The sequence below is a fragment of the Penicillium mononematosum genome (genome assembly GCF_028829835.1).
Source record: "Penicillium mononematosum strain IBT 11891 chromosome Unknown utg000003l:1.0-8172316.0:1.0-8177699.0, whole genome shotgun sequence".
In the NCBI taxonomy this organism is placed as follows: Eukaryota; Fungi; Ascomycota; class Eurotiomycetes; order Eurotiales; family Aspergillaceae; genus Penicillium; species Penicillium mononematosum.
This window is the reverse complement of record NW_026643273.1, coordinates 6745306-6769459: the sequence shown is the minus strand read 5'-3', so window position 1 is coordinate 6769459 and position 24154 is coordinate 6745306. Positions and strand designations below refer to the sequence as shown.

Sequence of the window (24154 nt, the reverse complement as noted above, 5' to 3'; positions counted from 1 at the left end):
CTGGTATGATAAATGAGGGTATGAATATGTGATGGCTCTATGGAGTTATGGTTTTCAAGTTTGTTGCCTGGAGCGTTTCTACTGGACGGGTCTATCTTTCCACTGTTGTGCGCATGATCGTCTGAAGATCATTGCTCTCATCTTCCTTCGGCGTCTTATGACCGGTGTCTTACGACTCTGGGACTATTTATTCTCTTTGCGGTTCTGGCGCCACGTAGCATAGTCGGATAGGGACATCTCTGCATGAAAATGATAAATCTGATTTTTATTGCAAGTGGTTTATCTTTTGCCTTTCCTCTCTAATTCTCCTACCTAACTCAATATGGATATCATTTCTATTCCAGCCATTCCCGGTATTATAGCGGCTAATCAACGGTTGAACATTGAAATTGAAACAGGTCCACTGTATTTAGGAGCATTTAACCATTTAACCATTTCTTTAAGAAGAAGGGGAAAAGGAAAAAAGGGGGAAAACAAGCGCTGGCATTAGCGTCTTCCTCGACAGCTAACTATATGTGGACATTAATGTTGCAGTTATACTACATGATGACCGTATTTTCCCTTCATGAAGACAAAACTGCTCGCTTCTTTCATCCAATTGGCAAGATGGCCGAGTTGGTCTAAGGCGCACGGTTCAGGCCCACCTGATCCCGATGGTATACAACTGTCTCCGTGTCTCGAAAGGGGCGTGGGTTCAAATCCCACTCTTGTCATGTCTTTTTTTGTGTTTTTGTTGTCCAACAATATAATAATACAATATTGCGTTGGATGAGGCTGTTGCTTTTTGCTGGAATACATCGATACAAGTGGAGTATGTTTGTCGTCAAAGCAGAACCCATTAAACCTCCATCTGGATCGCTCAAATCAGCAATTGACCGAGGTTCTTTTTGTAGACAAAGCTAGAAATGAAACAAGTACATGGAACATACAGGTGACGATGACGGTCCTTGCCATTCCTCGTCCCAGATCATGACTATCGCGAGCAAAGGAAATCCATAGATCGACCGAAGAGAATAGGAACAAAGGATAAGGTACAATTGTATTACAGTCAACTACACCTTTCAAAGAACAAAGGAGATATCGGCAATGAATCTAGGCACAAGTGGTCACATCGAATCCAAAATGAAGGGAACAGACTTCTCCCTCTCTACGGTGTAATGTATACAGGGATTTTAAACGGTCAGACCGATGTCCTCGGCGAAGGGGAGCTGGTGGATATCACCCACGCTGACGAGGGTGGCCTTGCCAGTCAGGAAGGTGTTGGCGACCTATGTGTAACTGTTAGCACCACGACATTAACAATGTGGATAGGAAAAAAATAACATACCTCCTTGACCTGCTGCTCGGAGACCTTCTCGAGAGCCTGGGCGATCTCATTGATCTGGTAGGGCTTGTTGCCGTGGACAAGGCCGGAGCCGGTAGCCTCAAGACCAGTCTCGAGGGTCTGGACGGACTCCAGAGCACGGAACTTGGCGAGGGCAATAGCCTTCTTGATGTCCTCGGAGGCGACCTCACCGGCGGCGGCCTTCTTGAGGGCATCGACGACGTTCTTGCTGGCGGCACCGACCTGGTCGGCCTGGCCGGACAGGGTGACGGTGAAAAGACCGGCATCGGAGTAGGCGTTGTTCTGGGTGGAAACGCGGAGCTGGTTGAAGCCCTTGGTGGCCTGGGAAAGAAGGGAGAAGCCGGGGGTCCACTTGATAGTGGACTCGCCGCCCAGGAGAGCAGCGAGAACGGAAGCCTCGGCCTTGTAGCCTGCGGTGCCGAAAGCGCTGGAACCAGGGAAGGCGATCACAACAGCGTTGCCGGTCTTGGAGGCAATGCGCTGCTCACCACCGTAGTACTTGGAGGCGACGGAGGGCAGAACGTTGTATTTGCTGGAGGCGTTGCCGGTAGGGGTGTCCTTGAAGAACTGGCCAACCCACTTGGAGAGCTCAGCGGAGTTGGGGCCGCTGGCGACAAGAGCAATGTTGGACTTGGAGTAGGCACTCTGGGCGAACTCGGCGAGGGCATCGCCGGAGACGTACTTCTCGTAAGGAGAAGTCTGGGAGGGGGTGATGGAGGCGCCCAGACCGCGGTGGAAAGCAACACCGTGGGCGGCATCGACAGCGACGGTCTCCGCGTTGGAGTGAACGGCCTGCTGCTTGTACTTAAGGAGCTTGCTGACAACCTCGTTCAATTCGTGGTCTGATATTCGTCCGAGGGGGCCTCGGGTCAGCAAAGGATGCTCATATAATTGCGCTCTAACAACCACCATTCATCGAAAGGGACCGACTCACCTGCGAACTTGGTCTGGGTAGCAACCTCGGCCAGCAACTCTGTGAAGTAGGGGAGATCCTTGGAGAGGAACTTGGTCCGGAGGACAATGTTTTCGCGCGAGTGTGTCGACGAGATTTCACCGCCCAGCAGCTCAGTCTCCCGGGTGATCCGCAGTGCAGACCGCTTGAGGGTAGTCTGTTGAGGAGTTGAACGTTTAGTATCACCAAATAAACCTGATATGAACCAATTGTTGCCATGGGACCGACCTTGAAAGCGAATCGGTCGAGAGCATCGGAGAAACCAGGGAAGGGCTGGTAACGGGAGCCAGCCTTTGCAACCAGGGCCAGGGTGCCAGTAGGACCCTCAACCTCACGGTTGGCGACCTTCACGCCGGAAGCTTCGGAGACATCGTACTGGAAGGCCGGGCTGGCAGCGGAGGCCATGGACCGACGGCCGGCGGCGAACGCACGCGGCGCATTTCGGCTGAGGGAAGACCGCGACAGCATCGTCGCCTGTGCCGAGAAGATGTGAGAGAAAAAGAAAAGATATAAACCCGAATTGGGTTCGTAAAGAGGCGCAAATGAGGCGGGGAAGGAGGTGGGATGCGGAGAGAGCAAGAGGGAAGAGGCAGTTTGGGAGGTCACGAAAAGCTTCAAGATCCCGACTCGTCACTCCAGCCAATCAGCGGTCGAGTAATCAAAAGCGCGGACGGAACCGGAGTTACTTTTGTTGCGAGTATATCGAAGATGGTTTTCTATTGTCTTTGGATTAATTGTTCTTATAGTCCAATTGAGTATATTTAAATAATCATATCCCTAAATTGACTTGAATATCTCTATTGTTCCCCCCTATTGTGTCTCCGACACGTTTTCAAGTGAGGCATTTGGATCACCTGATTGGTCCTGTCACGTGAATATACCGATAAGCAAAAAAAGAACAAAAGAACGTTGGAGACATGCATCTCATCGCGCATCGGATTTTTGGACTTGCAGATCTCTGCTAGCTTGGAAATCTTCATGAACATTCGGTGACCTTTAATTGCCCCTTCTCGAGGTTTGGTGGTGAATCATTTTATCTTTAGCCCACCATGATGTCCCAGGTATGTCACTGTCCCACTAACCTCCGAGAGAGCTACTTACTGACATGAATTTAGTGCTCTGCCGAGCTCTGTATGCTCTTGATCGAAGACAACTTTGGAGAGCTCTTTGCCGTGAGTCATCTTGTGTAGACTCTCTGACTTGTCGTGCTTCTTTGCGACAGCGGGGAAGGAACCGGACTGACTAGCCATCTTTTCGCAGCGCATCTTTACCGTCCTTCAACGTTACGAAAGACTGACTCTCCCTCGGTTAAAATTCTATGCTCGCTTGACTGATCGCCAATTGCATCATGGCCTTTCCGCCATGATCCAGCACCACTTGGTCTATCACTTCACTTCCCTCGATGACGGCAATACCTACTACGAAGCTAATCCACAAGCCGCGTACTCCCTCGTGCGATCTGGAAAGATTCTCCAGCTTGTTGAAAATCGACTCGGAGAATATGCGGCCCAGGTCTTGGAAGCAATCATGATGCTCGGTCACTCCTCGATCGCGCACCTCGAGACACTTCCCGAACTTAAGTCCAAGAGGCAGCGCATTCCGAATGGTGTCCACCATGATGAAATTAAGATCCAGGGAGAGGAGGAAATGGAAGAGGATTCCGCTGCTCCTAATTGCGATCATGCTGAGAGCGAGAAACCGGCACATCTTCACCCCACCTTGAAGAGTCTTGCCTCTCACGGATACATCCATCGCCTTCGAGAGGCACACTTCCAAAGCCCAAACGACAACTGGCTAAATGCTTCCCGAATCGTCGCATCAAGGCCGGATGTCAAACAAATGAAGGGCAAACAGCAAGCGGCAGAGATCGAGCAGAAGGCGAAGGATATGGTGAAGGAAAAAACTGAAGGAGATCTGAGCCGGGGCCTCATATACAATGGCATCCCCCGGGGCGCCAAAAGAAAACGCAATCACGGCAACTCGGCATCCAGTGATCCGGCGCCGAATGGCACCAACGGCGTCAACGGAGACCACGTAGACGACGAGGGGGGAGAGGGCAATGATTGGTCCGACGATGAAGATGACGTTGATTCAATCCCAATGGATGTAAGCTCGTTTCGTTTCGTTTCTTTTTTTCCCCCTTGCTGCGGCTTCGAATCAACCACTAACACTTACCCCAGTCTAACCTTATCGTTCGGGTGAACTACGAGAAACTCGACGTGGCGCTTCGAAACACGCGGTTCCTTGAGCTTGCTGAGCAAGACGCACCTTCCGCCTCAGTCGAGATTTACGACTGTCTGCTTCGGCGCATTGAATACCAAACACCCCGCTGCCGAGACACTTTCGAGATCCCTCGCGAAGGAGAAGAAGGCGAACAATACTCTGTCCCAATCCAACTGAGCTCAATCGTCGAAGACGTTGATCCGCACCTGGATCTTGCAGGATGTATTGGCCCAATGGAGCCCTCGACGGTATTGAACCGACGCGGCAAGCGACCATTGGATGATGACACGAATGGCGTGAATGGTGACGAACATGAAGACGAACCGAGCGGGAAGAACCGCGCCTACGAGATCGACCAGCATCTTAGTATTCTCTCACAACCTCCCTTGAACCTTACCACAAAACACGTCATCTCCGGCCTTCCTACGTGGCGAGTTGCATTCCGAGGCCTGGCCCGGAAGCTTCGCCATTTAGAACTGGAGCGCATGATTGAATCGCGGTACGGAGATGTGGCACTGCGGGTGGTCCGCGTCCTGCATGCCAAGGGCAAGCTTGACGAGAAACGGCTCCAGGAAATCAGTCTCTTGCCATTCAAGGACCTGCGCCAGACACTTGCTAGCATGCAAACTGGAGGGTTCGTAGATCTGCAGGAAGTGCCGCGTGACGCGCAGCGTCAGCCTTCCAAGACAATCTACTTGTGGTACTACGATCCGGATCGTGTGTGCAGCAGCATTCTGGAGGATACATACAAAGCCATGTCGCGGTGCCTGCAACGCATCAAATTCGAACGTAGCCGCGAGAGAGATTTCCTTGAAAAGACAGAACGAACTGACGTCAAGGGCCACGAGGAAGAATTCCTTTCCGAGGCCGAATTAGAACATCTTCGCAACTGGAAGGCTAAGGAAGCCTTGCTGCTGGCGGAGGTATCTCGATTAGATGATATGGTTGCTGTTTTCCGTGACTATTGATTTGCTACGTTCATATCATTGGAGGCTGGGAAGTAATTGGGGTTGCATAAATCTGTACAGGCGCATGAGCGACGAATTGATACAAATGACACCTACATGCTTATTTTTGCGAGTCTATTCGACATAGTACGTCGCTATGCTTCTCCGTTTAGGGTCGTAGATGCTCCTTCAAGTCTCCCGTAGTCTCTAGGCCTTGCCCACGGGATCTGTGAGGACAAACCAGCATAAGCTTGGCCTTTGCGTCTCATACAGCCACAATAGGAATGAATACATGTCCCGGGTGCAAGAAACAGAGTGTCTTTGTCTTTGTCTTTATATAACACTAAGTATGGGATTATTCAGCGTTTGTCCAATATTACGCCTACAAGAAGCTATGATTACCTTTCAAATGACCGTTCTCTGTATCTGCTGCAATGCTCCTTTCGTTCTATGGTTTTTTTATCTTTTTTTATCTTTTCGTCAGAGACAAAGCAACAAAGATGTATACCCTCCAAGTTGCACAGTGATCGGCAGCCTGGCGTCATACGGCTTTCACATGGATCATTTAGCCAAGAATATACAAGACTAGCGTTGAATACTTTACTATAGGCAGCAGGGAAAGGGAAAAAAAAATAAGTAGAAAGTATTAATAGAGACAGGATCATACAGTGTTTAGGCAGTAATTTAAGGACATCAAAGGACATCAAAAAGCCATGTTAGAGAGTATAAATCAAAAAACAAAACAGAAATAACTAGTCAAAGCAGGAGAAACTAGAAGTGTCATTTATTCAAGGTAGGAATAAGCCCCTACGTCAGCCCTATTGTCAAAGTCGCCCTGCAATGACGCTGGCGCAACGCCGGTGGCTGAATTCCCTGCACCTTTTTATACCTTGCCATGCCTTGTCCTACAAAATGTCTTTTCTGACGCAAATCCGCAGATAAATTTCCATATTTTGCATTAATCTCCCATTCAATCAACATTCTATCTACATCGATATCAACATCAACATCCTATCAAAGATGACCCTCCCGTGGATGTACCTTATCCGAGCCGTGCAAGCACTCTTCGGCGTGATCGTGATAGGCTTGACAGGATATGGTCCGTCACTTCAGAACAAATTCTCAAACATCTATGGATACTGACAAGTCTCTAGTGGTTTCAACATTCTACTACAGATGGTCATACTCGGATACCGTCAACTTCCTCCTTTTCCTTGGTTGCTGGACTGCTTTTGTAGCAGTGCCCTACCTCGCCATTACACCAATATGGTTCCCTCGCCTGGCACACCATTATGTGATTCCTGCTGTTGAGGTGATTACCATGATCTTCTGGTTTGCAGGATTTATCGCTATGGGAGCGATGTTGCCCCCACCAAGGTGGTGTCACGGGAGTGTCTGCAGCTCGCTCCAGGCAGCAACGGTATTTGGGGCGTTTGAATGGTGAGATTCTTGTGTCTTTGTTTTATTTTTGGTTTTATGACAGCATATATATGGTCAGAGAGCTAACTGTCATTGATGTCGCATATAGGGTGCTTTTCACAGTGACCAGCTATTTCGGGATTGTCGATCTTATGCACCACGGCCGCGGTGGAGCGAAAACACATACGAATGTGCAGATGGGAGTCTGAAGTGGTTGATTTCATGATCAGCCTGGAGGTATCTGAGACTATCGGATTGGACATTTGTTGATATTTTTCATGTTTTTCATGTTTTGGGCGTCCTTGAATATGCTTTGAATGTTCTCATAGTCATGGTGTTTGGATGCGATACCCTTTGCTAGCGACCTTATGGAATTCTTCTCGTATTAGCTAACCTCTATTTCTTCCGAGGTCCAGATGGGATCTATTTAAAGAATTCAAGGATCAGAGATCTATCTACGGAGTAGGGAATGTCATTCTTATGACTCCAAGGTTATCAGGTTATCTCCGCAAACGGCATCCCGATTCGGCCAAGCCCCGGGCTTGCCAAGTGTGTGGCTACGGAATTAATTAATTACTGGATCTTTATTTCCATATGAAAGTCTTTAAAGACAGAGACTGGAGGATTAACGGAGTATATAGTATGAAATAAGATGTGTTGCATACATATATAGTCTATATACAAGGTGCCCGTGGACATTGGCTTTCCCATTGATATGCTACAGCAATGCATGATAGCATCAGTATATAGCGACGGACACAATAACCTTGGAAAGCCTAGACTAGATCGAGAACAGATATCAAATAAAATAGATACAAAATATCTGCTATAGGGGGCAAAGAGAGTCGCCACCGAGGAAAACTCTTCCCCGGCAAAATGGCCCACTCCCAGGTGGTATCGGGAAAAGAGAAAAATTTGATAAAAGTCAGATTAGAATAATAGAATAGAATAATATGGGCATAGACATATAGATCGAATCACATCTTCCCCTCAAATTCTCCTTTTCTTTTACATAACATATATTTTCCCCTCAAAAGGTGTTCGGACGTGATAGTCATTGCTCCACCGAGGGAAAAAGCCTGTCTTCGGAGTTGATTTGAAGTGGATCCTCGCAGTCTCAGATCCTTTCTTTCTCCTCTTTATCCTCCGTCCTGAAGCTGTTCCCCTTATACAGCAGACATGGCCGAGTCAAAGGGAAAGATGAGCGCTGAAATGCCTGTGCAAGTCCAAGCACAGAGCCCGGCCTATGATATCGACTACGAGAAGCATGGCGCTCAGCGCGAGGCAAACCCGCTGCCGGATCTCAAGCGGAAGCTGAAGAGCAGACATCTACAGATGATTGCAATTGGTGCGTTGGATGATATTATCGGCCAGGACTATTCGGGCTAACGGTCTTTGAAGGCGGCACAATAGGTACCGGTTTATTCATTGGTAGCGGCACCGCCATTGCTCACGCAGGCCCCGTGGGCGCTCTCATCGCTTATATTTTCGTCGGAACAATCGTGTACTCGGTCATGACCGCTCTCGGAGAGATCGCAACATATATCCCGATTCCCGGTGCTTTCACCTCGTACGCTGCTCGCCTGATCGACCCAAGTCTGGGCTTTGCTATGGGTTGGATCTATTGGTTCTCATGGGCATCAACATTTGCGCTAGAACTGACCGCAACCGGTTTGATCATTCAGTTCTGGGATAGTACTATTCCGATCTCTATCTTTATCGCTGTCTTCTGGGTTGTGATTATCATTTTCAACTTGATGCCTGTGGCCTTCTATGGTGAAATCGAGTTTTGGTTCGCGAGTATTAAGGTTATTACCGTGATTGGCTTCATGATCTTCTCGATCTGTATGAATGCCGGCGTTGGAAAGGAAGGGTATATCGGTTTCCGGTACTGGGTGGACCCTGGCCCGTTCGTCCCTTACTTGATTGAAGGGAACGATTCGTTGGCCAAATTTGTCGGATTCTGGTCGACGCTTATTCAGGCCGGGTTCTCCTACCAGGGAACCGAACTGGTTGGTATTGCAGCCGGTGAGACCGAGAACCCTCGCAAGACCGTCCCATCTGCCATCCGCAAAACCTTTTTCCGCATCGTCTTCTTCTTCGTCCTGACGATCTTCTTCCTCGGAATTGTCGTGCCCTCCAGCGACCCCGGTCTGATTGGCTAGTGAGGGAGATGGTGCTGCTGCTCAGAACGCTAATGCTTCGCCGTTCGTCATTGCCGCTAACCGTGCCGGTGTCATGGCTCTCCCCGGTATCATCAACGCCGTGCTTCTGACTGTGGTGCTTTCCGCAGCCAACTCCAACGTCTACAGTGGCAGCCGTATCCTGGTCGGTCTGGCCCAGGAAGGTTTCGCCCCTCATTGGTTCAAGATTACCAGCAAGCGTGGTGTCCCTTACTACAGTGTCCTTTTCACAGCGGCATTTGGTCTGCTCGGATTCTTGAATGTCTCTGATGCAGGCAGCACAGTGTTCACTTGGTTGCTCCAGATCTCTGGAGTGGCTGGTTTCATCACCTGGTCTTCACTGAACGCCTGCCACCTTGCCTTCCAGCGGGCGCTTAAGGCTCGTAATATCTCTCGGGATATCCTACCCTACAAGGCCCTCTGGCAGCCCTGGTTCTCGTGCTATGGTCTATTTTTCAACTGTCTGATCATCCTCACCCAGGGATTCACCTCCTTCATCCCACACTTCCAAGTTAAGGAGTTCTTCATCAGCTACCTGAGCTTGATTTTGTTCGTGGTGCTATATGCGGGGCACAAGATCATCTACCGCCCCGCCTTTATCAAACCCATTGAGGCTGATCTGGATACCGGCCGTACCACTGCTGATAATGAGACATGGGAAACTATTGAGCCAACTACATGGTATGGCAAGGCCTGGAAGTGGATTTGTGGGTAATTAGAGGTTCTTGATTTCACTGTATATATATTTTATTTCTTTGCATATTTTATAGGCGTTATCTTTTACTTCGAACGCATATATACTCCACAATATACTTTATTATATCTTAATATTCTAAAATATTCTTAACATGTGTATCTCGGTCCATGTGAAAATTAAGTGCATGTGAGTTGTTCAACAAACCTTGGAATGACGTGGGATATGTAAGCAGGGCTCCACTATTGTTGGTACCTGAGATACTATGTGAAGAACCACTCTGTGGCAAGTACCCCCAAAACAGCCGAGGTCCCCTGATCGGCTCATGTCTTTGATGTCCGAAAAGAGTTGGTCGCTCCGGCTTTCATGGACCTCCAGTTTTTCTCCCCCACACTCTTTGCCCCCTTTAATATCCGGATCACTCGGGGCCTTTCTTTCTTTTTCTTTTTTCTTATTCACATAGATTTTGGTTCGTCGGCCTATTGTGTATTTTCATTCCCTCGCTGACCATAGATCGCTGTCGCGACAGACATGTTCTTCTCATCACCTCCCCACTTGGCTAAGGCCGAGGAGCTCAAGCAAGCGCCTCCAAAAGGCGTAGCTTACTCTGTCGCCATTCCTGGCACTGAACAGCCCGGCCGAAGTCGGGTATACCGAGCATGGAATGCGCAGAAGGAACTTTTGACGACACTGGACCCCCAGGTACAGAAGGCTCAGCCAATGCCAGAATATCTTAATACTGACCAATTTTAGGTCACCACGGCCCATGATATGTTCGAATCGACCGCCAACCGCCTGCCCAAGAACCACTGCCTCGGTTGGCGTCCGTATAACTCCACGACCAAGTCTTTCGATCCATACCAGTGGCTCACTTATGAGACTGTGCAGAAGAGACGCGCTGCGTTCGGTGCTGGTCTAGTAGAGCTGCACCACAAGCACGACTGCCATCGCTCCGGCCAGTATGGTGTTGGTCTCTGGTCCCAGAACCGACCGGAATGGCAGATTACTGGTGAGTTGTGTTGTGAGGGCGAAGAATTCAAGAGATAAAATGCTAAATCGAACCTATGTACAGATTTGGCTTGTATTTCCCAATCTCTTTACTCCGTCTCGATCTACGACGTCCTGTCCCCAGACGCTACCGAATATATTATCAACCACGCTGAGCTCAGCTGTGTTGTGACCTCTCTACCCCATATCCCAACTCTCCTCAAGCTCAAGCCTTCTCTCCCGAACCTGAAGATCATCATCAGTTTGGACCCGTTAGATGGTGGCGAGCAGGACGGTCACTCCAAGCGTGCCCTTATCGAATCCATGGCTGCCGGTCAGGGCCTGGCGATCTACACTATGGGTCAGGTTGAGGAGCTGGGCTTGGCCTCAAAGCGCGGGTACAATGCCCCTTCTGCTTCGGACATTGTCACTATCAACTACACCTCCGGAACTACCGGTCCCCCTAAGGGTGTTGTTCTGACGCATGGCAGTGCCGTGGCGGCCACGTCCTGCGGTCTGATCACTATCGGCCAATCCCGAGGTGATACAATGGTCTCTTATCTGCCGCTGGCCCATATTTATGCCCGTCTGGCGGAGCACACTGCTTTCTGGGTGGTGCCCGGATTGGTTATTTCCACGGAAACATCGTGGAGTTGGTCGATGATTTGAAGTTGTTGAAACCCACTGGTTTCATGTCTGTTCCTCGTCTTTACAGCCGATTTGGTAGCGCAATCCGTTCTGCGACAGTTGAGCAACCTGGCTTCAAGGGCGCTCTTTCGCGACACATCATTGCGGCCAAGACCGCGAACATGAAGAACCCCGATCCCTCCAAGGCGACAGTCCGGCACGCTGTGTACGATCGCCTGTGGGCTAAGAAGGTGGCTGCCGCTCTCGGTCTGGAGCGAGCCAGATACATGGTGTCTGGCTCCGCGCCCTTGGACCCGACACTACATGACTTCCTGCGTGTTGCCACCGGTACCGATATCCTTCAGGGTTACGGCTTGACTGAGTCCTACGCCTCAGCCACCGCCCAGCCGACCTACGACCTGACCTCCGGCAACTGCGGTAGCCTTGCTCCCTGTGTCGAGGCGTGCCTGGCCTCCCTGCCAGACATGGAGTACTCCGTGGATGACAAGCCGTTCCCCCGTGGTGAGCTCTTGCTGCGCGGCAACAACATGTTCCGCGAGTACTACAAGAACGAGGAAGAGACCCGCAATGCCGTCACTGAGGATGGCTGGTTCCGCACCGGCGATGTCTGCACAATCGACGAAAAGGGCCGCTTCATCATCATTGATCGCCGCAAGAACGTGCTCAAGCTCGCCCAGGGCGAGTACATCTCCCCCGAGCGTCTGGAGGGTGTTGTCCTTGCCGAGCTTGGCTACATCGCCCAGGCTTATGTCCACGGCGACAGCATGCAGACCTTCCTAGTTGGCATCTTCGGTGTCGCACCTGACCTCTTCGCTCCGTTTGCCAGCAAGGTTCTGGGCAAGACCATTGCCCCGACCGACTTGGAAGCGGTCAAGGAATCTCTGGGCGATGACAAGATCCGCCGTGCTGTGCTCCGGGACCTCGAGCGCGTGGCTAAGAAGCACAAGTTTGCTGGCTACGAGAGAATCCGCAACGTCTCTCTCAAGGTGGAGCCATTCACCGTTGAGAACAACTTGCTGACCCCAACGTAAGTTTTTATTTCCACCTTTCTGTAATCCGAGCATAGCTAACATTATCCCCTCCCTTCTATAGTCTTAAGCTCAAGCGTCCCCCTGCTGTCAAGCTATACCGTTCCCTTCTGGATCAGCTCTATGAGCAGGCCACCGAGGAGCAGTCTGCCCCCAAGGCTAAGCTGTAGTGGCTCCAACACTTATTCTTATTTTCTTTTCCATCGTATTCTCACTCCGGCATTTGGCAATTCTTCGCGGGCTCGGTTCAGGCACTGTATATAGAACCAGTCTGTACATTGTAGTATATTGAACATTCTGATTGATTTCTGGTGCGCTACTACTGTCTTGGGTCATTCGTGGCTTGGTGGGATGCTCTCTTTAGTTGTAGGCTCATTAATTTGGCCTAGTCATATCTTGTTCTAGTTTGCTTCCTCGCCTCCTCGTCGAACTACACTATATGCATACTACTCACCTAGCGATTTTATTTTTTATACACTACTTGTCGCTTTCTTCTTCTGTTAACTTCTACAGTCGCACTTTTACATAACTTCTTAGGGTTGAGGCTTTCATCCAACTTCGATTACGTGCGTTGGTATGTGTTGTTACGCTCTTTCTGCACAACACTGCCATGTATACACACCGACCAAAAGGAAATAACCAGTCATCAACCCCATTGTTAAAATGATACTTGGAGGGAGCAACAAAAAGCAAAAAATTATGACAAGAGTGGGATTTGAACCCACGCCCCTTTCGAGACACGGAGACAGTTGTATACCATCGGGATCAGGTGGACCTGAACCGTGCGCCTTAGACCAACTCGGCCATCTTGCCAACTTGGATGAGAGAAGCGAGCAGTTTTAGATTTATGAAGGAAAAACATAGATTAGGGCTTTCTGCGCACCTGATCACACTACTATTCATCATACTTGTACTTCACTTGTCAATTGAGTAGTATAGGTCAGAATGAATCGCATCACTTCATTCTCATTAAGTATTAATATCTTCAATTAGCAGTGGGTGGGTGTTATTCAATTATTGCAGGACTATCAGTACACCAACATATATAATCCACCAAAGGCATCGCCTGGACAACAGAGCACAGCACAACTTGTATTATACTGGTGGTTTCAGTCAAATATCGGCCGGGCACCAATAATAAATACATAGACAGTATTCTACCGTGATCCGACCCGATCAATCCCTCTTTTCCATGTAAGGCAGACACGCCTCATAAACCTCCCCATAACCAGGGTACTTGATGATCCTCTGAAACACCCCCTCATCAACCACTCTAGTAGACTGAAAGAGACCCAGCAATGAAGAAATCAGCGTAGCTTGGCCGGGAACCGAGCACAAACGGACCGTCCGCATTGTGCGTCCGTATCAGGTCGCCAACAGCGCCCAAAACTTCACTAACACCGTCCCAGACCCGGTCCTCCTTGTCCCCATCAAGCAGATCCTCGAGACGATGACCAAGGGAGGCTTCGCGTGTGCGTCGGAAATACTCCTGCGAGCGCGGCGACAAGATGCGGATCTCGCGCGGCATCACTGACGAGTAGATGGCTTTGCCGAGCACACTACGTGCCTTGGTCTCGATCTCCCGACCGAGTTCTGATGTCAGTGGTACGGGTGGGACTGGGTAGGTCGATTCTAGGAACTGTGCGATCGGAAGTGAGTCCATAATGTATGTGCTGGTTGGCACATGTTGAATTGCGGGGACAGTGTATTTGGGTCCTGATGTGGATTCTCCCGGAACCAGGCCACTGAAGGATTTAGGGTTAGCTTGTGGCTGTTCTCATGTACGATGCAAGGTCGGGCTTTATATCGAGACCTGGAAATGAAGGGAAACGAAGGGGATTGAGAGTAGAAATGAAACCCAAAACAAGGTAAATGTAACCCACAGTTCCTTAAGCGTGGGCTCAATGTCTGGAAACTCGAGGAATATGGTTTTATAAGGAATATTCTTATAATTGAGCATGAGGCGAATGCGCCAGACAACGGGAGAGAAGCTGACGCTCTTGGTGCAGGCCAAGTCATACAAAATGATGTCGGGCTTGACGTGGGAAGCCATTTATCCGTGCTGTATTATAACCAGAAAGCCGAAAAGGTAAGGTGCAATGCAAATCAAACGATCGAGAATCAAGTGTAATACACAGAAATTGTGGGTAAAGTGGGAGACTGTCGAAAGGGCTGATGCTGGAATGCCGATGATTTAAGGGAGCTTGGCCCTATACGAAAAAGTACCCACCAGACCTTGAATTATAGGTTCTGCAGATGCTTCATGATGAGAATGCTATATATAGAATAGTTGACCATTGCCTGCTACCTCCGTTGGCTCAATACAGTTAGACTGTTTCATCGCTCCTTGACCAATGATGGATGATATGGACATGTCTATTATATAGGTCTGAAAATCAATACTGAACCCCGACAACATGCTGGTATATTCATAACTGGGATAAAAATCAAGATAGCAAAGCAGTTCCCTTCATAAATCCAAAACTGCTGGCATCCTTCATCCAAGTTGGCAAGATGGCCGAGTTGGTCTAAGGCGCACGGTTCAGGTCCACCTGATCCCGATGGTATACAACTGTCTCCGTGTCTCGAAAGGGGCGTGGGTTCAAATCCCACTCTTGTCATGTCTTTTTGCTCCTCTCCATAAGATGGCAAGTGTCTATAACTTCCTTTTTTTTCTATTCTACTCGTTCGCTAGCCACTAGCTACGGTGATATTCAAGTGCGCGGGTCCAGACACTAGATGTAATAAAAACTCTTGATATAGTGTGTAGGCACGTGATCTAGCAAGGAGAGGTTAGTGGTCAAAGGTATATATATGCTCAACGAGGCCAAAAAAGACCACTGAAAAGACATATGGAAAGGCTATCGGATAAGACCACCTAAGAAGGCCGCTAAGAACCTTGGAAGACTATGCGGCTGACACTTCTTATAGTTGTTGGCAGGCGGTATACAGGGCGGTATACTTAGGTACAGAGGTCCCTCTCTGTACATGGCTAGTTTTATCTATAAAAATCAAACAACATCGATAAGAATGGGTAGAATAACGAGGAGAACAAATGTAATTGACAGTGAGAACTAGTGAAGTCTAGCCTAGATGAAATATAGGGTCTATGCAAATTTCATTCATCTGTGCAGTTTGGAACCAAGTTTGATCGACTTAAGACCAGCAAACGCACCGCCCTAAAATTTCACTCAACCACCTATTCACTTTCTTCACCAAGACACCAAAAATCCATTGAGCTAAAAAAGGCCTTGATTTGAGGCTGAATGGGCAAAAACAAAAACAATATTGATAAGAGTGGGATTCGAACCCACGCCCCTTTCGAGACCAGGAAACTATTGCTAGTTGTGGAGTTAAGGTATACCTTAACCTGGCGCCTTGGACCAACTCGGCCATCTTACCAATTGGTTGGAAAGCAGATGAGAATATGACTACATGAAAGGAACCTTAATCCCAGTTGCCATAATGACATGCAAGTAATCAAAAATGGACTGTATGAATTGAAATGCAATCTTGGAACCTTGGAAGTGTCTAACAATTAGTAATATTTGGATATCCCAAAATATCCATACATATTCATGGGCACCCTTTTCATCTGATAGTAGCGCAGAGTGAGTTATCGCAGCCAGCGGAGGAAGTCAACAGAATTGTGACCGTCTCTATTATCCCTCCTGCATCAAACCGCGATCGGTGTTAGGTTGAAGAATCGCACTTGAAGGAGTCGAGATCACTCATTTCAAGACATGTCAGATTGGGCTCCGAACTCCGAGGTCCGACGTTTGGGATGCGATAAGATGTTAAGATGTTAACTGTCAGAACAGAGTCAAGATAAAAAGAAAAAACAGGGGTAATCCTACGTAGGAGAAAATATTTTTAACATTTGCATATCAACGGTTACAAGTCTAATATTGTTTTCGGATGTTCAAGGGTCCAAAGTGCCCAGGTGAACAAAAGAGAGACACATTGGGGAAGAGGGCTGAAACAGGATGCCACCACATCAAGCCAATCGATAACGGCAATTTAGGGTACCTTTTGGCGAGAGAAATGGCGCTAGGGTGATGCCTACTTTTTCATTCCCTGGATTGTAAATTTTGGAGATCGTTCTCTCTTTCACCCTTTAACCATCTTCCTCTAAGAATGCCAACGGCAGAATGCCTCCAAGCAGCGAGACAGACCCCCTATTAGTCTCAAACCTAACCCGAGCACTGACTCGGAAATCAAAGAAATTCCTCATCCTAGTCGTGTGTTCCATTCTCACACTATCGACTGATTTTGGAATTTTTATGTTAAATGCGCCGCAGACAGCTGTATTTGAAGAGATCATCTGCCGGAATTACCAGGTTGGTATCCATCAGGCTGGCGCTGGGAACACGATCTTGGACCCAGGAACTGGAAATGCTTTGCTGGATCCAAAGGCTTGCAAATCTGAGGCTGTGCAGGGAGAATTGGCTATCGTGATAGGGTACAAGGATACCTTCGATGTCGTCCCTGGTAGCTTGCCCTAATACCTGTACCTCTGCCGCATGTATGCTGATATTAATGATGATTCAGGTCTTCTGCTGTCACTTCCATATGGAATCCTTTCAGATCATTGGGGACGGAAGCCGGTCCTGTGCCTTTGCCTACTGGGCCTTATTCTGGGCGAATTCTGGGTGATAATAGTCTGTGAGTTGGTCATACATTTGATGGCTTTCATCTTTTTCTCATTTAATTCATAGGCATATGGTCAAATTACATCCCTCTGCGGATGGTCTGGTTATCATCACTATTTAAGATCATCGGCGGCGGCGATCCGGTAATCTCTACTATTGTTTGTGTCATAATAGCCGATGTCTTCTCGGAAGATGAAAGGTATTGTCGCGCTTTAGCGGTCTTGCAAGATCATCAAGCTAACAAATGCGCAGATCAACTGCCCTCTTTCGTCTGAACTCTGCTGCTATCCTGGCGGAAATCTTGGCTACGCCCATAAGCGCCTATCTGATGACCTTCAGCCTAATGCTCCCCTATATCTGAGGAGTCGGTCTTGTTATTTTAGGAACAATCCCGGTCGTGTTTCTTCCTGAGACACTGGAAGACGTTAAATTGAAGCAACCAACCCCAGCAGAATCAGATCGGGAATCAGATCAGACCACTGAAAATGAGCGAGTAAAGCAGCGAAGGGGCAAGAAAGAAATATTTCGAGAGTTTACTCGACAGTCCCGCGAATTCATCGAGTCGACCCGATTTATTTGGTCCGACTCTAATGTGTCTACTATGATTCTTGTGTTTTTTGTCACGATAATAGGGCGACAATCCACAAACCTGCTTCTGCAGTATGTGTCAAAGAAGTTTGACTGGAGCATTGCTCGCGTATGTCCCATTTACCCATTCGAGGTACCAGAAACTAACCACATAATAGTCGAGTCTTTTGATCTCGCTGCGCGGTATATTCTCTCTTTTGACCTACTCAATCTTAATGCCAGGCCTATCTGTGCTTGTCATCAGATACCCAGATCTCCATGGAAAATATAGAGACCATGTAATGAGCAAATGGAGTGGCGTCCTATCAATCATCGGTTTTGCGGCCATCTCCCTTGCCCCGACACCAGCGATCTTGATTAGCGGCCAGATCATCCTTTCAATTGGGTCATCGTTCCTAGTGACCACTCGCAGTCTGGCCACAGCACTTGTACTGCCCGACCATGTCGGCACCTTATACTCTGCCATTGCCATCGCACAGTCGGTAGGTGTGCTTGTCGCAGGCCCGCTATTCGCCAGCCTCTTTCGGCTAGGCATGCATCTTGGAGATGCCTGGATGGGACTGCCATTTCTACAGGCATCGCTCTTCTTTGCCATGGCGGTCATTGCCGTCTGGCGAATTCAGCTTGGACCATCGGTTCGGGGCGCCAACGAGGAGGAGCATGAATCTGTTTTACCCGAGCGCTGCTGATGCCTCTCCGTTTAATTATTTGGTCAATGCCTAATCGATTTAACACTATAAACGAAACATAAGCGGAATTCGACCTCAAAACAATATACGAATGGATGGGGCTGATAGAGCGGCTAGACAGCATCCAAATAATCCCGGATGCTAGGTACAAAATGACACGTCCACAAAGCAATGGATTACATGGGCAGCATGTTGTATGTGCATAGTAGTAGCTTCATGGTGCTATGGCTTAGACTGTTCGTTGAGCTTGATATTCGCTTCGATGAAAATACTAGTCTACTTCCATTTTGAAGAGAATATGGTATCGGCGGTCTCAAGCAACTGCTTGAGATGAGGATCGCAGGGAAATATTTCCAGAGATACCCCTAGTTCATATGTTGAGATCAACCCGCGCATCAGCTCCTGAGCTTGTTTCCCGAAATGAAGCTTCTGGTTTTGCAATACTAGCAGAGCCCTATCTTTCATCACGTCTGAACTCTGTTGTTGAATATATTAGCCAATATTCGAGGCAAAGGGGCGGCCTTGTGAAACAGAAAGAGTGGGATTTACAAATTCATCATCGGTAAGCTGGAAAGGAACGCTGTCATGGTTGTCATCCAATAGAGACTCCAGCGTATGAAACAAGGTATTTGACACTGTATTTGGTGTTCCTTGCTCAAATGACGGTTCTAGTCTTTGTCCAGAGCCACCTGCTACTTCTGCAAGGGTAGAGTCGAGCCCCAATAGTCCATTTGTGCCCTAAAAAGGCCAATATTAGTTATCTATTTTCTTTCCTAAGAAGAAGCGTGCAGGTGGATATCAGAGGTGAGCGAACCTGGGGGTCCGAATAAAATGGCATTTCTGGAAGAGGAGGATTGGAAAGGCGCGCCTCGTCATGTTGGGATGTATACAATTGCCCCGTAATGGTATCAAGTGTTGAGTTTTGATGTGAAAACGAATGGGAATCCATAGGGACCGAACTCAAGGACGGTAAGGCGGTTTGTATCCATGTTTCTGCGCCAGAAACCTCGCTATAATATCCCGTCTGAGCACCTGGGGAACAGTTCAATATGCACAGAGAGCTGCGGTCCTGATGTTGAATTGTCTTGAAATGATTCAGTTTCTTACTTCACTCCCCTTATTCACTCAGTCAGTTTCCAAACCAATCGCAGCATGCATATGACATACGAAACTTTTGTTGCGCAATGCGATTTTGCAGTCTTCTTCGTGTGCGATAATCTGTGATTGTGACCATAATGCCTCACTGTATGGTTTAAGGAGTGCTGCACATAATACCGACATTGCTGCAGTCTGCGAGCGATCTATTAGTACCTTGGTTCCGTCCAGGCTGAGGTAGACGCAAAAGACGCAGGATACCCATGATTACGGAAACCTTGACTTTTCTATATTAAGCCACCAACGACTCTAGATATGACACGTCAACATTGATCCATTGGACGTTAGGGATCACACATAAACGCCCGGAAGGAACGGTCCGCCGTCCGCCCTGATCGAAGTGTCACAGAGGGGCACAACGTACTTCTCAGCAGGTGACAGATAGCTCGTGTAGCTCCTGAATAAGGTTAGAGTCTGAGGCCACTATCCTAACCCCTGCTGTTGTCAAACAATCACCAATGGATTCCCCTGCTTGTGCTTGAAGGCTTTTCCGGACCCCGACGGTGATATTAGCGAACAAGACAAGGAATTTATAACCGAGATCTGCGGTAAGACTTGTGACTAGAAATTTAATACAAGGGAATTATAATTCACTTGAATACGAGAATAGTTGTCTAGGCTACCGTAGCGGGTTTTGATTCAGGAAGTGATAATGTTGTTTCACAGTCCATTCGGAGTTCCAGTTAGGAATTTCCCGAATAGGAAATTTAATCAAGTCCGATGCCGAGGTCTTATCCAGCACTTTATCTCAACCTTCAAAGCCTTGATTAACGGTCTCTGACCTTTATTTAAAAAAAAAGAAAAAAGGAAAAACATACTGTGAGAATGGCAACGCCTCGTCGAAATGGACAACTGTCATCGTGCGAGCCTTGCCGAAAGTCCAAACTACGATGCGACCACCAAAGTCCCATCTGCGATCGATGTCTCCGTCATGGCCAGGCCGAACGTTGCTTCTACCATCCTGCTCCACTAACTCAGCCCCGCGCACGCGCCCCCAGGATGATATCGCGGAGACCGAAGAGGCAGCAGCGCCCGGGCAATCAATCGGTTTTTCGTTTAGATCAAAAGATTTCCAGCACACCCCTGCCAAGCCCGCCGTCAGGTTTGCTGCCGTTTACAGATGAGGGGGATACGCCACGCGACCAGCATATCGCGAGGTGGACCCCGAAGGAGAAACAGACTCTGGGACCGGGAGTGCTAGGGTTGGTCTCCCCCAAAGATATTTTCAGGGAGTATGAAGATATCCTGCGTGTCGAAGAACCAGGCAACCTGCCAACAGCCACAATACCAACAACTGCATATTCATTGAGCGACCCCAATCAGGTGTTGCTAGGGGTTCAGATTCTATCACACCTGCAAAAGATCCATTGGTTCCATGAGATCATCGAATTGAAGAACAAGATATTCCCGGGATGGTTTCTGGGTCCTCCCTTGACTCGCGCCTTGTGTGATTCTATGGAGCAAATGTATGATCGTGCAGTTCGCAGCTCCCGGGATACCCATGCATCGCTGGCCACCTTGTCACGTCAAATATTTGTCAACACATCCAGAGATGTCCGAACACATCCGACAATCGACTTACCTGAATATTTCGATTCAATAACCGCGAGATGGGAGACAATTGGACTTGTCTTCGTCCTGCTGGGGACAGCATTATTCCATACACCCGATGACGACCCGATCTTCACACATCGCAACCCGTGGAAGCTTGAAAAATGCCAGCTCAGAAATATCGCCACCGCCGTTGGAGAGATTTGCTGCCAATTTTGCAATGGTGCTGGCACCACTAGCGACCCATTTTGCTGGCTCATGACGCAGCAAATAGTACTCTTGACTTCGATGTATGGTGACAGCGGTAATCACATCACTATTCAATATTACCTGACTGGAAAAGAGAGAAAATGGCTGACGTCTGGATAGACTACAGGGTTTGGCAAAAGCTCGGAGATCTATCTACCATCATTTACGCGTTCGGCTTGCATCAATCCAGTGAAGACATCGAAGAAAAATCTCCGTTCTTCTTGGTGGAGATACGAAAGCGGGTTATGGTGTGCGCATATGCCATTGATAAGGAGCTAGCAACTTCTTTGGGGCGTCCCCCTCGGATCTGCTCTCGATACTGTATTATTCCGCTCCCCTTGGACATAAGCTATGAGAATATGGTGCTATCACGCAGTGAAGGAGAGAAGGCATTGGAGAGTCTCGACCCGAATGGTTGGAATACCGAAGGAAAACTGACTGTTGGCGTCAGGCTTCGCGTCGTGCTACTGACGAGTTTGCTGCGAGAAAGTATCCTGGAACTGTCTTTGAGTCCTACGACGCAGCATATTCTAGCTAGAGCTGAGTTCGTATCCCATTATAGATTTCATATTATGTTGGTATCAGGGGCTGACCGGAAGAAAACTACACAGAAAGTTGATTCAGGAATCTCGTCAGACGCAACGAAACCTTCCATCGTTTTTGCACTGGTCCCCCGAGGAAGCTGCAGCGGGTGCTTACAGATTCACAAGAGATGAGGGCCGCGCCTTCGCTCACATAGAATTTACGTACCAGGAGTTCCTGCTACACCGAATCTTGCTAAAGCGCGTTGGGATACACTCACAAGGTCTCATTGAAAGTTCCATGGAAATAATTACCACGCTGTTAGACATTATTGCCTTGCAGACCCGGCCTGCTCAATTGATGGCAAATATGTCGTGGGATGTAAGCCTACTGTGGTCTTCAATTCTGCCGTTGAACCTCATAAGCTCATCTTATCCTAGTTATGCTACATGGGTCTTCCTGCTGCAGGCATTCTGACTTCGAAACTACTCTCGGAGCATACCCCTCAGATATCGAATCCATCATCAACGCCGTTGCCTACCAATATTCGCTCACTTACAATCCAAAAGCTTAATACTTTTGTCTCTCATCTAACCTTCCTGGTGCCGCCGCACGAAGGGAGTTATGAGATTGCCCAACAGGGAGCGAGATTTATTCGTCGAGTGCTCGATCGAATTCTTTCTCCCTCCTGCCCCCAGCCGGCCCCTTCAATCCCGGATATTGAACTGTCTGAAAATTGGCTTGACGGTTGTGATTTGGATGGCAACCTTGATTTTATGGCATGGTTTGACAACATCCACTGGTCGCAGGACCCTTTATTAAACTTCACCTGAATTCGCTACCACCATCTTAAATCCAACATATACCTCTAAGATGCAATACAAAAGCCTGATCTTGTTCGAATAGATGTTGTAACGCACGCCCGAATATTGCTTCCTGCAACAGCAACAATAAAGAGTACAGTCTCGTTCAAAGTCCATCTTCTCTTTGCATAAATGTATATCATAGGTAAATCAATTTCCGACCAAATGAACAACTGAAGACGAATGGGGAAGGACTTGTCGCGTCAGCTAACGAAAGGCATCAAGGAATCTTCAATGCAGTATATATTTAGGACACTAAATAATTCTTGGACGCTACCAAAAATATACGCATCCTGTGCTCGGGTATGAACAATCTTAGTGCTTCACAACTCTTCCAAAAAAGTTCAATCATCATACATGCTTGAGTGAACCATCCCACAGCCAAATTCTACCCAACGCGTTTCCTGTTTGACTACCCCGACCATTTACCTAACTACCAAAGTTAGTGCGTTCCTGGATCAATGGATCGAGTAGATATACAGACTGATTTCCTAGGCGTCGTCTGCCTCAATACGCTTGCCGATTCTCCAGGCCTCATCAGCTTCAGCACGCTTGCCGATGTTCCAGGCCTCATCAGCCTCAACACGCTTGCCAATTCTCCAAGCCTCATCAGCTTCAGCACGCTTGCCGATTCTCCAGGCCTCATCAGCCTCAGCACGCTTTCCAATCCTCCAAGCCTTATCAGCCTCGACGCGCTTTCCGATCCTCCAGGCCTCATCGGCTTCTGCACCAGTGTGCACGACGAGCGCCTGTGCTCCAATAGCCCAAGCAAAGGCTATATAGATAGTGCTGGTGAGATGCATCTTAGGGGGTGATTTTGGTTGGAAACCAGGCAGGTGAAGGATTTGAAGTTGAGGTTTTGAGGTGATATGTTTCTCAAAGCTGATATGTGGATGTAACAAATGGGCAGCTCTGCTCGCTTTTATATTTCTGTCTCTGGCTTTTTGTCTAAGCTCTGTATTTTGATTAAAACCGTGAGTATCAGAAAAGCACAGGCAATGGCAGGACTGTCACGGTGTAAAGATGTCCAGTATCTCACGCCGGAGTCTACCCTGTCATGGACTTGGTCTAGACACCGAGCTTCGGTGCATTTTAATGATATTACGTATGCTCTCTTCGTGTTCTATGCATGCTTACTTTCTTATGTCTTATTCGCTAAAACAGTACAGAGCTTTAGGCAAGCACTATTGATATACGAATTACCTTAGCTGAAACTGTCCCGTCACCTGTAGCTTTCGCGCTGCTAGCAACAAGCCTGCTGTCTAGTGCATGTCAGCGACTGCATCCTGCCTTTCCCCGCGCGTAAGCTTACAATTGGTCTTTTCATTGGCCCGATTAGAGTATCGCTCCAGTACCCACCATTGTGATTACTATGGCTGTGATATCATTTACAAGACAATGAATGCCAGTTCATCTCAATTTGCTTAGGGCTTATACTGGGTTTATACGGAATTTGGAC

The 24154-nt window shown here is 48.2% G+C and overlaps 11 protein-coding genes across 11 annotated transcripts; 9 read left to right on the top strand and 2 right to left on the bottom strand.

Annotated features, from left to right (window-relative positions):
• Nucleotides 1-1172: 1172 nt before the first annotated feature.
• Nucleotides 1173-2765, bottom strand: N7519_007599 (ubiquinol--cytochrome-c reductase subunit 2; the record flags this gene model as incomplete). The annotated part of the gene is made up of 4 exons (XM_057294375.1): nt 1173-1268; nt 1328-2187; nt 2280-2454; nt 2526-2765. The coding sequence occupies 4 exons, from the start codon at nt 2763-2765 to the stop codon at nt 1173-1175; spliced, it is 1371 nt and encodes a 456-aa protein (XP_057149186.1).
• Nucleotides 2766-3346: 581 nt separating this feature from the next.
• On the top strand, nt 3347-5488 carry N7519_007598 (uncharacterized protein; the record flags this gene model as incomplete). Its single annotated transcript, XM_057294374.1, has 4 exons — nt 3347-3358; nt 3413-3469; nt 3558-4403; nt 4478-5488. The coding sequence occupies 4 exons, from the start codon at nt 3347-3349 to the stop codon at nt 5486-5488; spliced, it is 1926 nt and encodes a 641-aa protein (XP_057149185.1).
• Nucleotides 5489-6487: 999 nt separating this feature from the next.
• N7519_007597 (MARVEL domain-containing protein) lies at nt 6488-7095 on the top strand (the record flags this gene model as incomplete). Its single annotated transcript, XM_057294373.1, has 3 exons — nt 6488-6566; nt 6622-6907; nt 6996-7095. The coding sequence occupies 3 exons, from the start codon at nt 6488-6490 to the stop codon at nt 7093-7095; spliced, it is 465 nt and encodes a 154-aa protein (XP_057149184.1).
• Nucleotides 7096-8065: 970 nt separating this feature from the next.
• N7519_007596 (uncharacterized protein) lies at nt 8066-9051 on the top strand (the record flags this gene model as incomplete). Its single annotated transcript, XM_057294372.1, has 2 exons — nt 8066-8234; nt 8288-9051. The coding sequence occupies 2 exons, from the start codon at nt 8066-8068 to the stop codon at nt 9049-9051; spliced, it is 933 nt and encodes a 310-aa protein (XP_057149183.1).
• Nucleotides 9052-9124: 73 nt separating this feature from the next.
• Nucleotides 9125-9784, top strand: N7519_007595 (uncharacterized protein; the record flags this gene model as incomplete). The annotated part of the gene is made up of 1 exon (XM_057294371.1): nt 9125-9784. The coding sequence occupies one exon, from the start codon at nt 9125-9127 to the stop codon at nt 9782-9784; it is 660 nt and encodes a 219-aa protein (XP_057149182.1).
• Nucleotides 9785-10294: 510 nt separating this feature from the next.
• N7519_007594 (uncharacterized protein) lies at nt 10295-11419 on the top strand (the record flags this gene model as incomplete). The annotated part of the gene is made up of 3 exons (XM_057294370.1): nt 10295-10465; nt 10517-10772; nt 10836-11419. The coding sequence occupies 3 exons, from the start codon at nt 10295-10297 to the stop codon at nt 11417-11419; spliced, it is 1011 nt and encodes a 336-aa protein (XP_057149181.1).
• Nucleotides 11420-11442: 23 nt separating this feature from the next.
• On the top strand, nt 11443-12596 carry N7519_007593 (uncharacterized protein; the record flags this gene model as incomplete). Its single annotated transcript, XM_057294369.1, has 2 exons — nt 11443-12425; nt 12491-12596. 2 exons carry the CDS (start codon nt 11443-11445, stop codon nt 12594-12596), a joined length of 1089 nt encoding a protein of 362 aa, XP_057149180.1.
• A 527-nt stretch (nt 12597-13123) lies between these two features.
• N7519_007592 (glutathione S-transferase family protein) lies at nt 13124-14479 on the bottom strand (the record flags this gene model as incomplete). The annotated part of the gene is made up of 4 exons (XM_057294368.1): nt 13124-13241; nt 13634-13707; nt 13763-14171; nt 14310-14479. 4 exons carry the CDS (start codon nt 14477-14479, stop codon nt 13124-13126), a joined length of 771 nt encoding a protein of 256 aa, XP_057149179.1.
• Nucleotides 14480-16577: 2098 nt separating this feature from the next.
• N7519_007591 (uncharacterized protein) lies at nt 16578-18355 on the top strand (the record flags this gene model as incomplete). Its single annotated transcript, XM_057294367.1, is given in 6 exon segments — nt 16578-16917; nt 16978-17091; nt 17145-17236; nt 17331-17442; nt 17462-17775; nt 17825-18355. 6 exon segments carry the CDS (start codon nt 16578-16580, stop codon nt 18353-18355), a joined length of 1503 nt encoding a protein of 500 aa, XP_057149178.1.
• Nucleotides 18356-20335: 1980 nt separating this feature from the next.
• N7519_007590 (uncharacterized protein) lies at nt 20336-22665 on the top strand (the record flags this gene model as incomplete). Its single annotated transcript, XM_057294366.1, has 4 exons — nt 20336-21365; nt 21431-21854; nt 21922-22213; nt 22273-22665. 4 exons carry the CDS (start codon nt 20336-20338, stop codon nt 22663-22665), a joined length of 2139 nt encoding a protein of 712 aa, XP_057149177.1.
• A 491-nt stretch (nt 22666-23156) lies between these two features.
• On the top strand, nt 23157-23510 carry N7519_007589 (uncharacterized protein; the record flags this gene model as incomplete). Its single annotated transcript, XM_057294365.1, has 1 exon — nt 23157-23510. One exon carries the CDS (start codon nt 23157-23159, stop codon nt 23508-23510), a length of 354 nt encoding a protein of 117 aa, XP_057149176.1.
• Nucleotides 23511-24154: the final 644 nt, after the last annotated feature.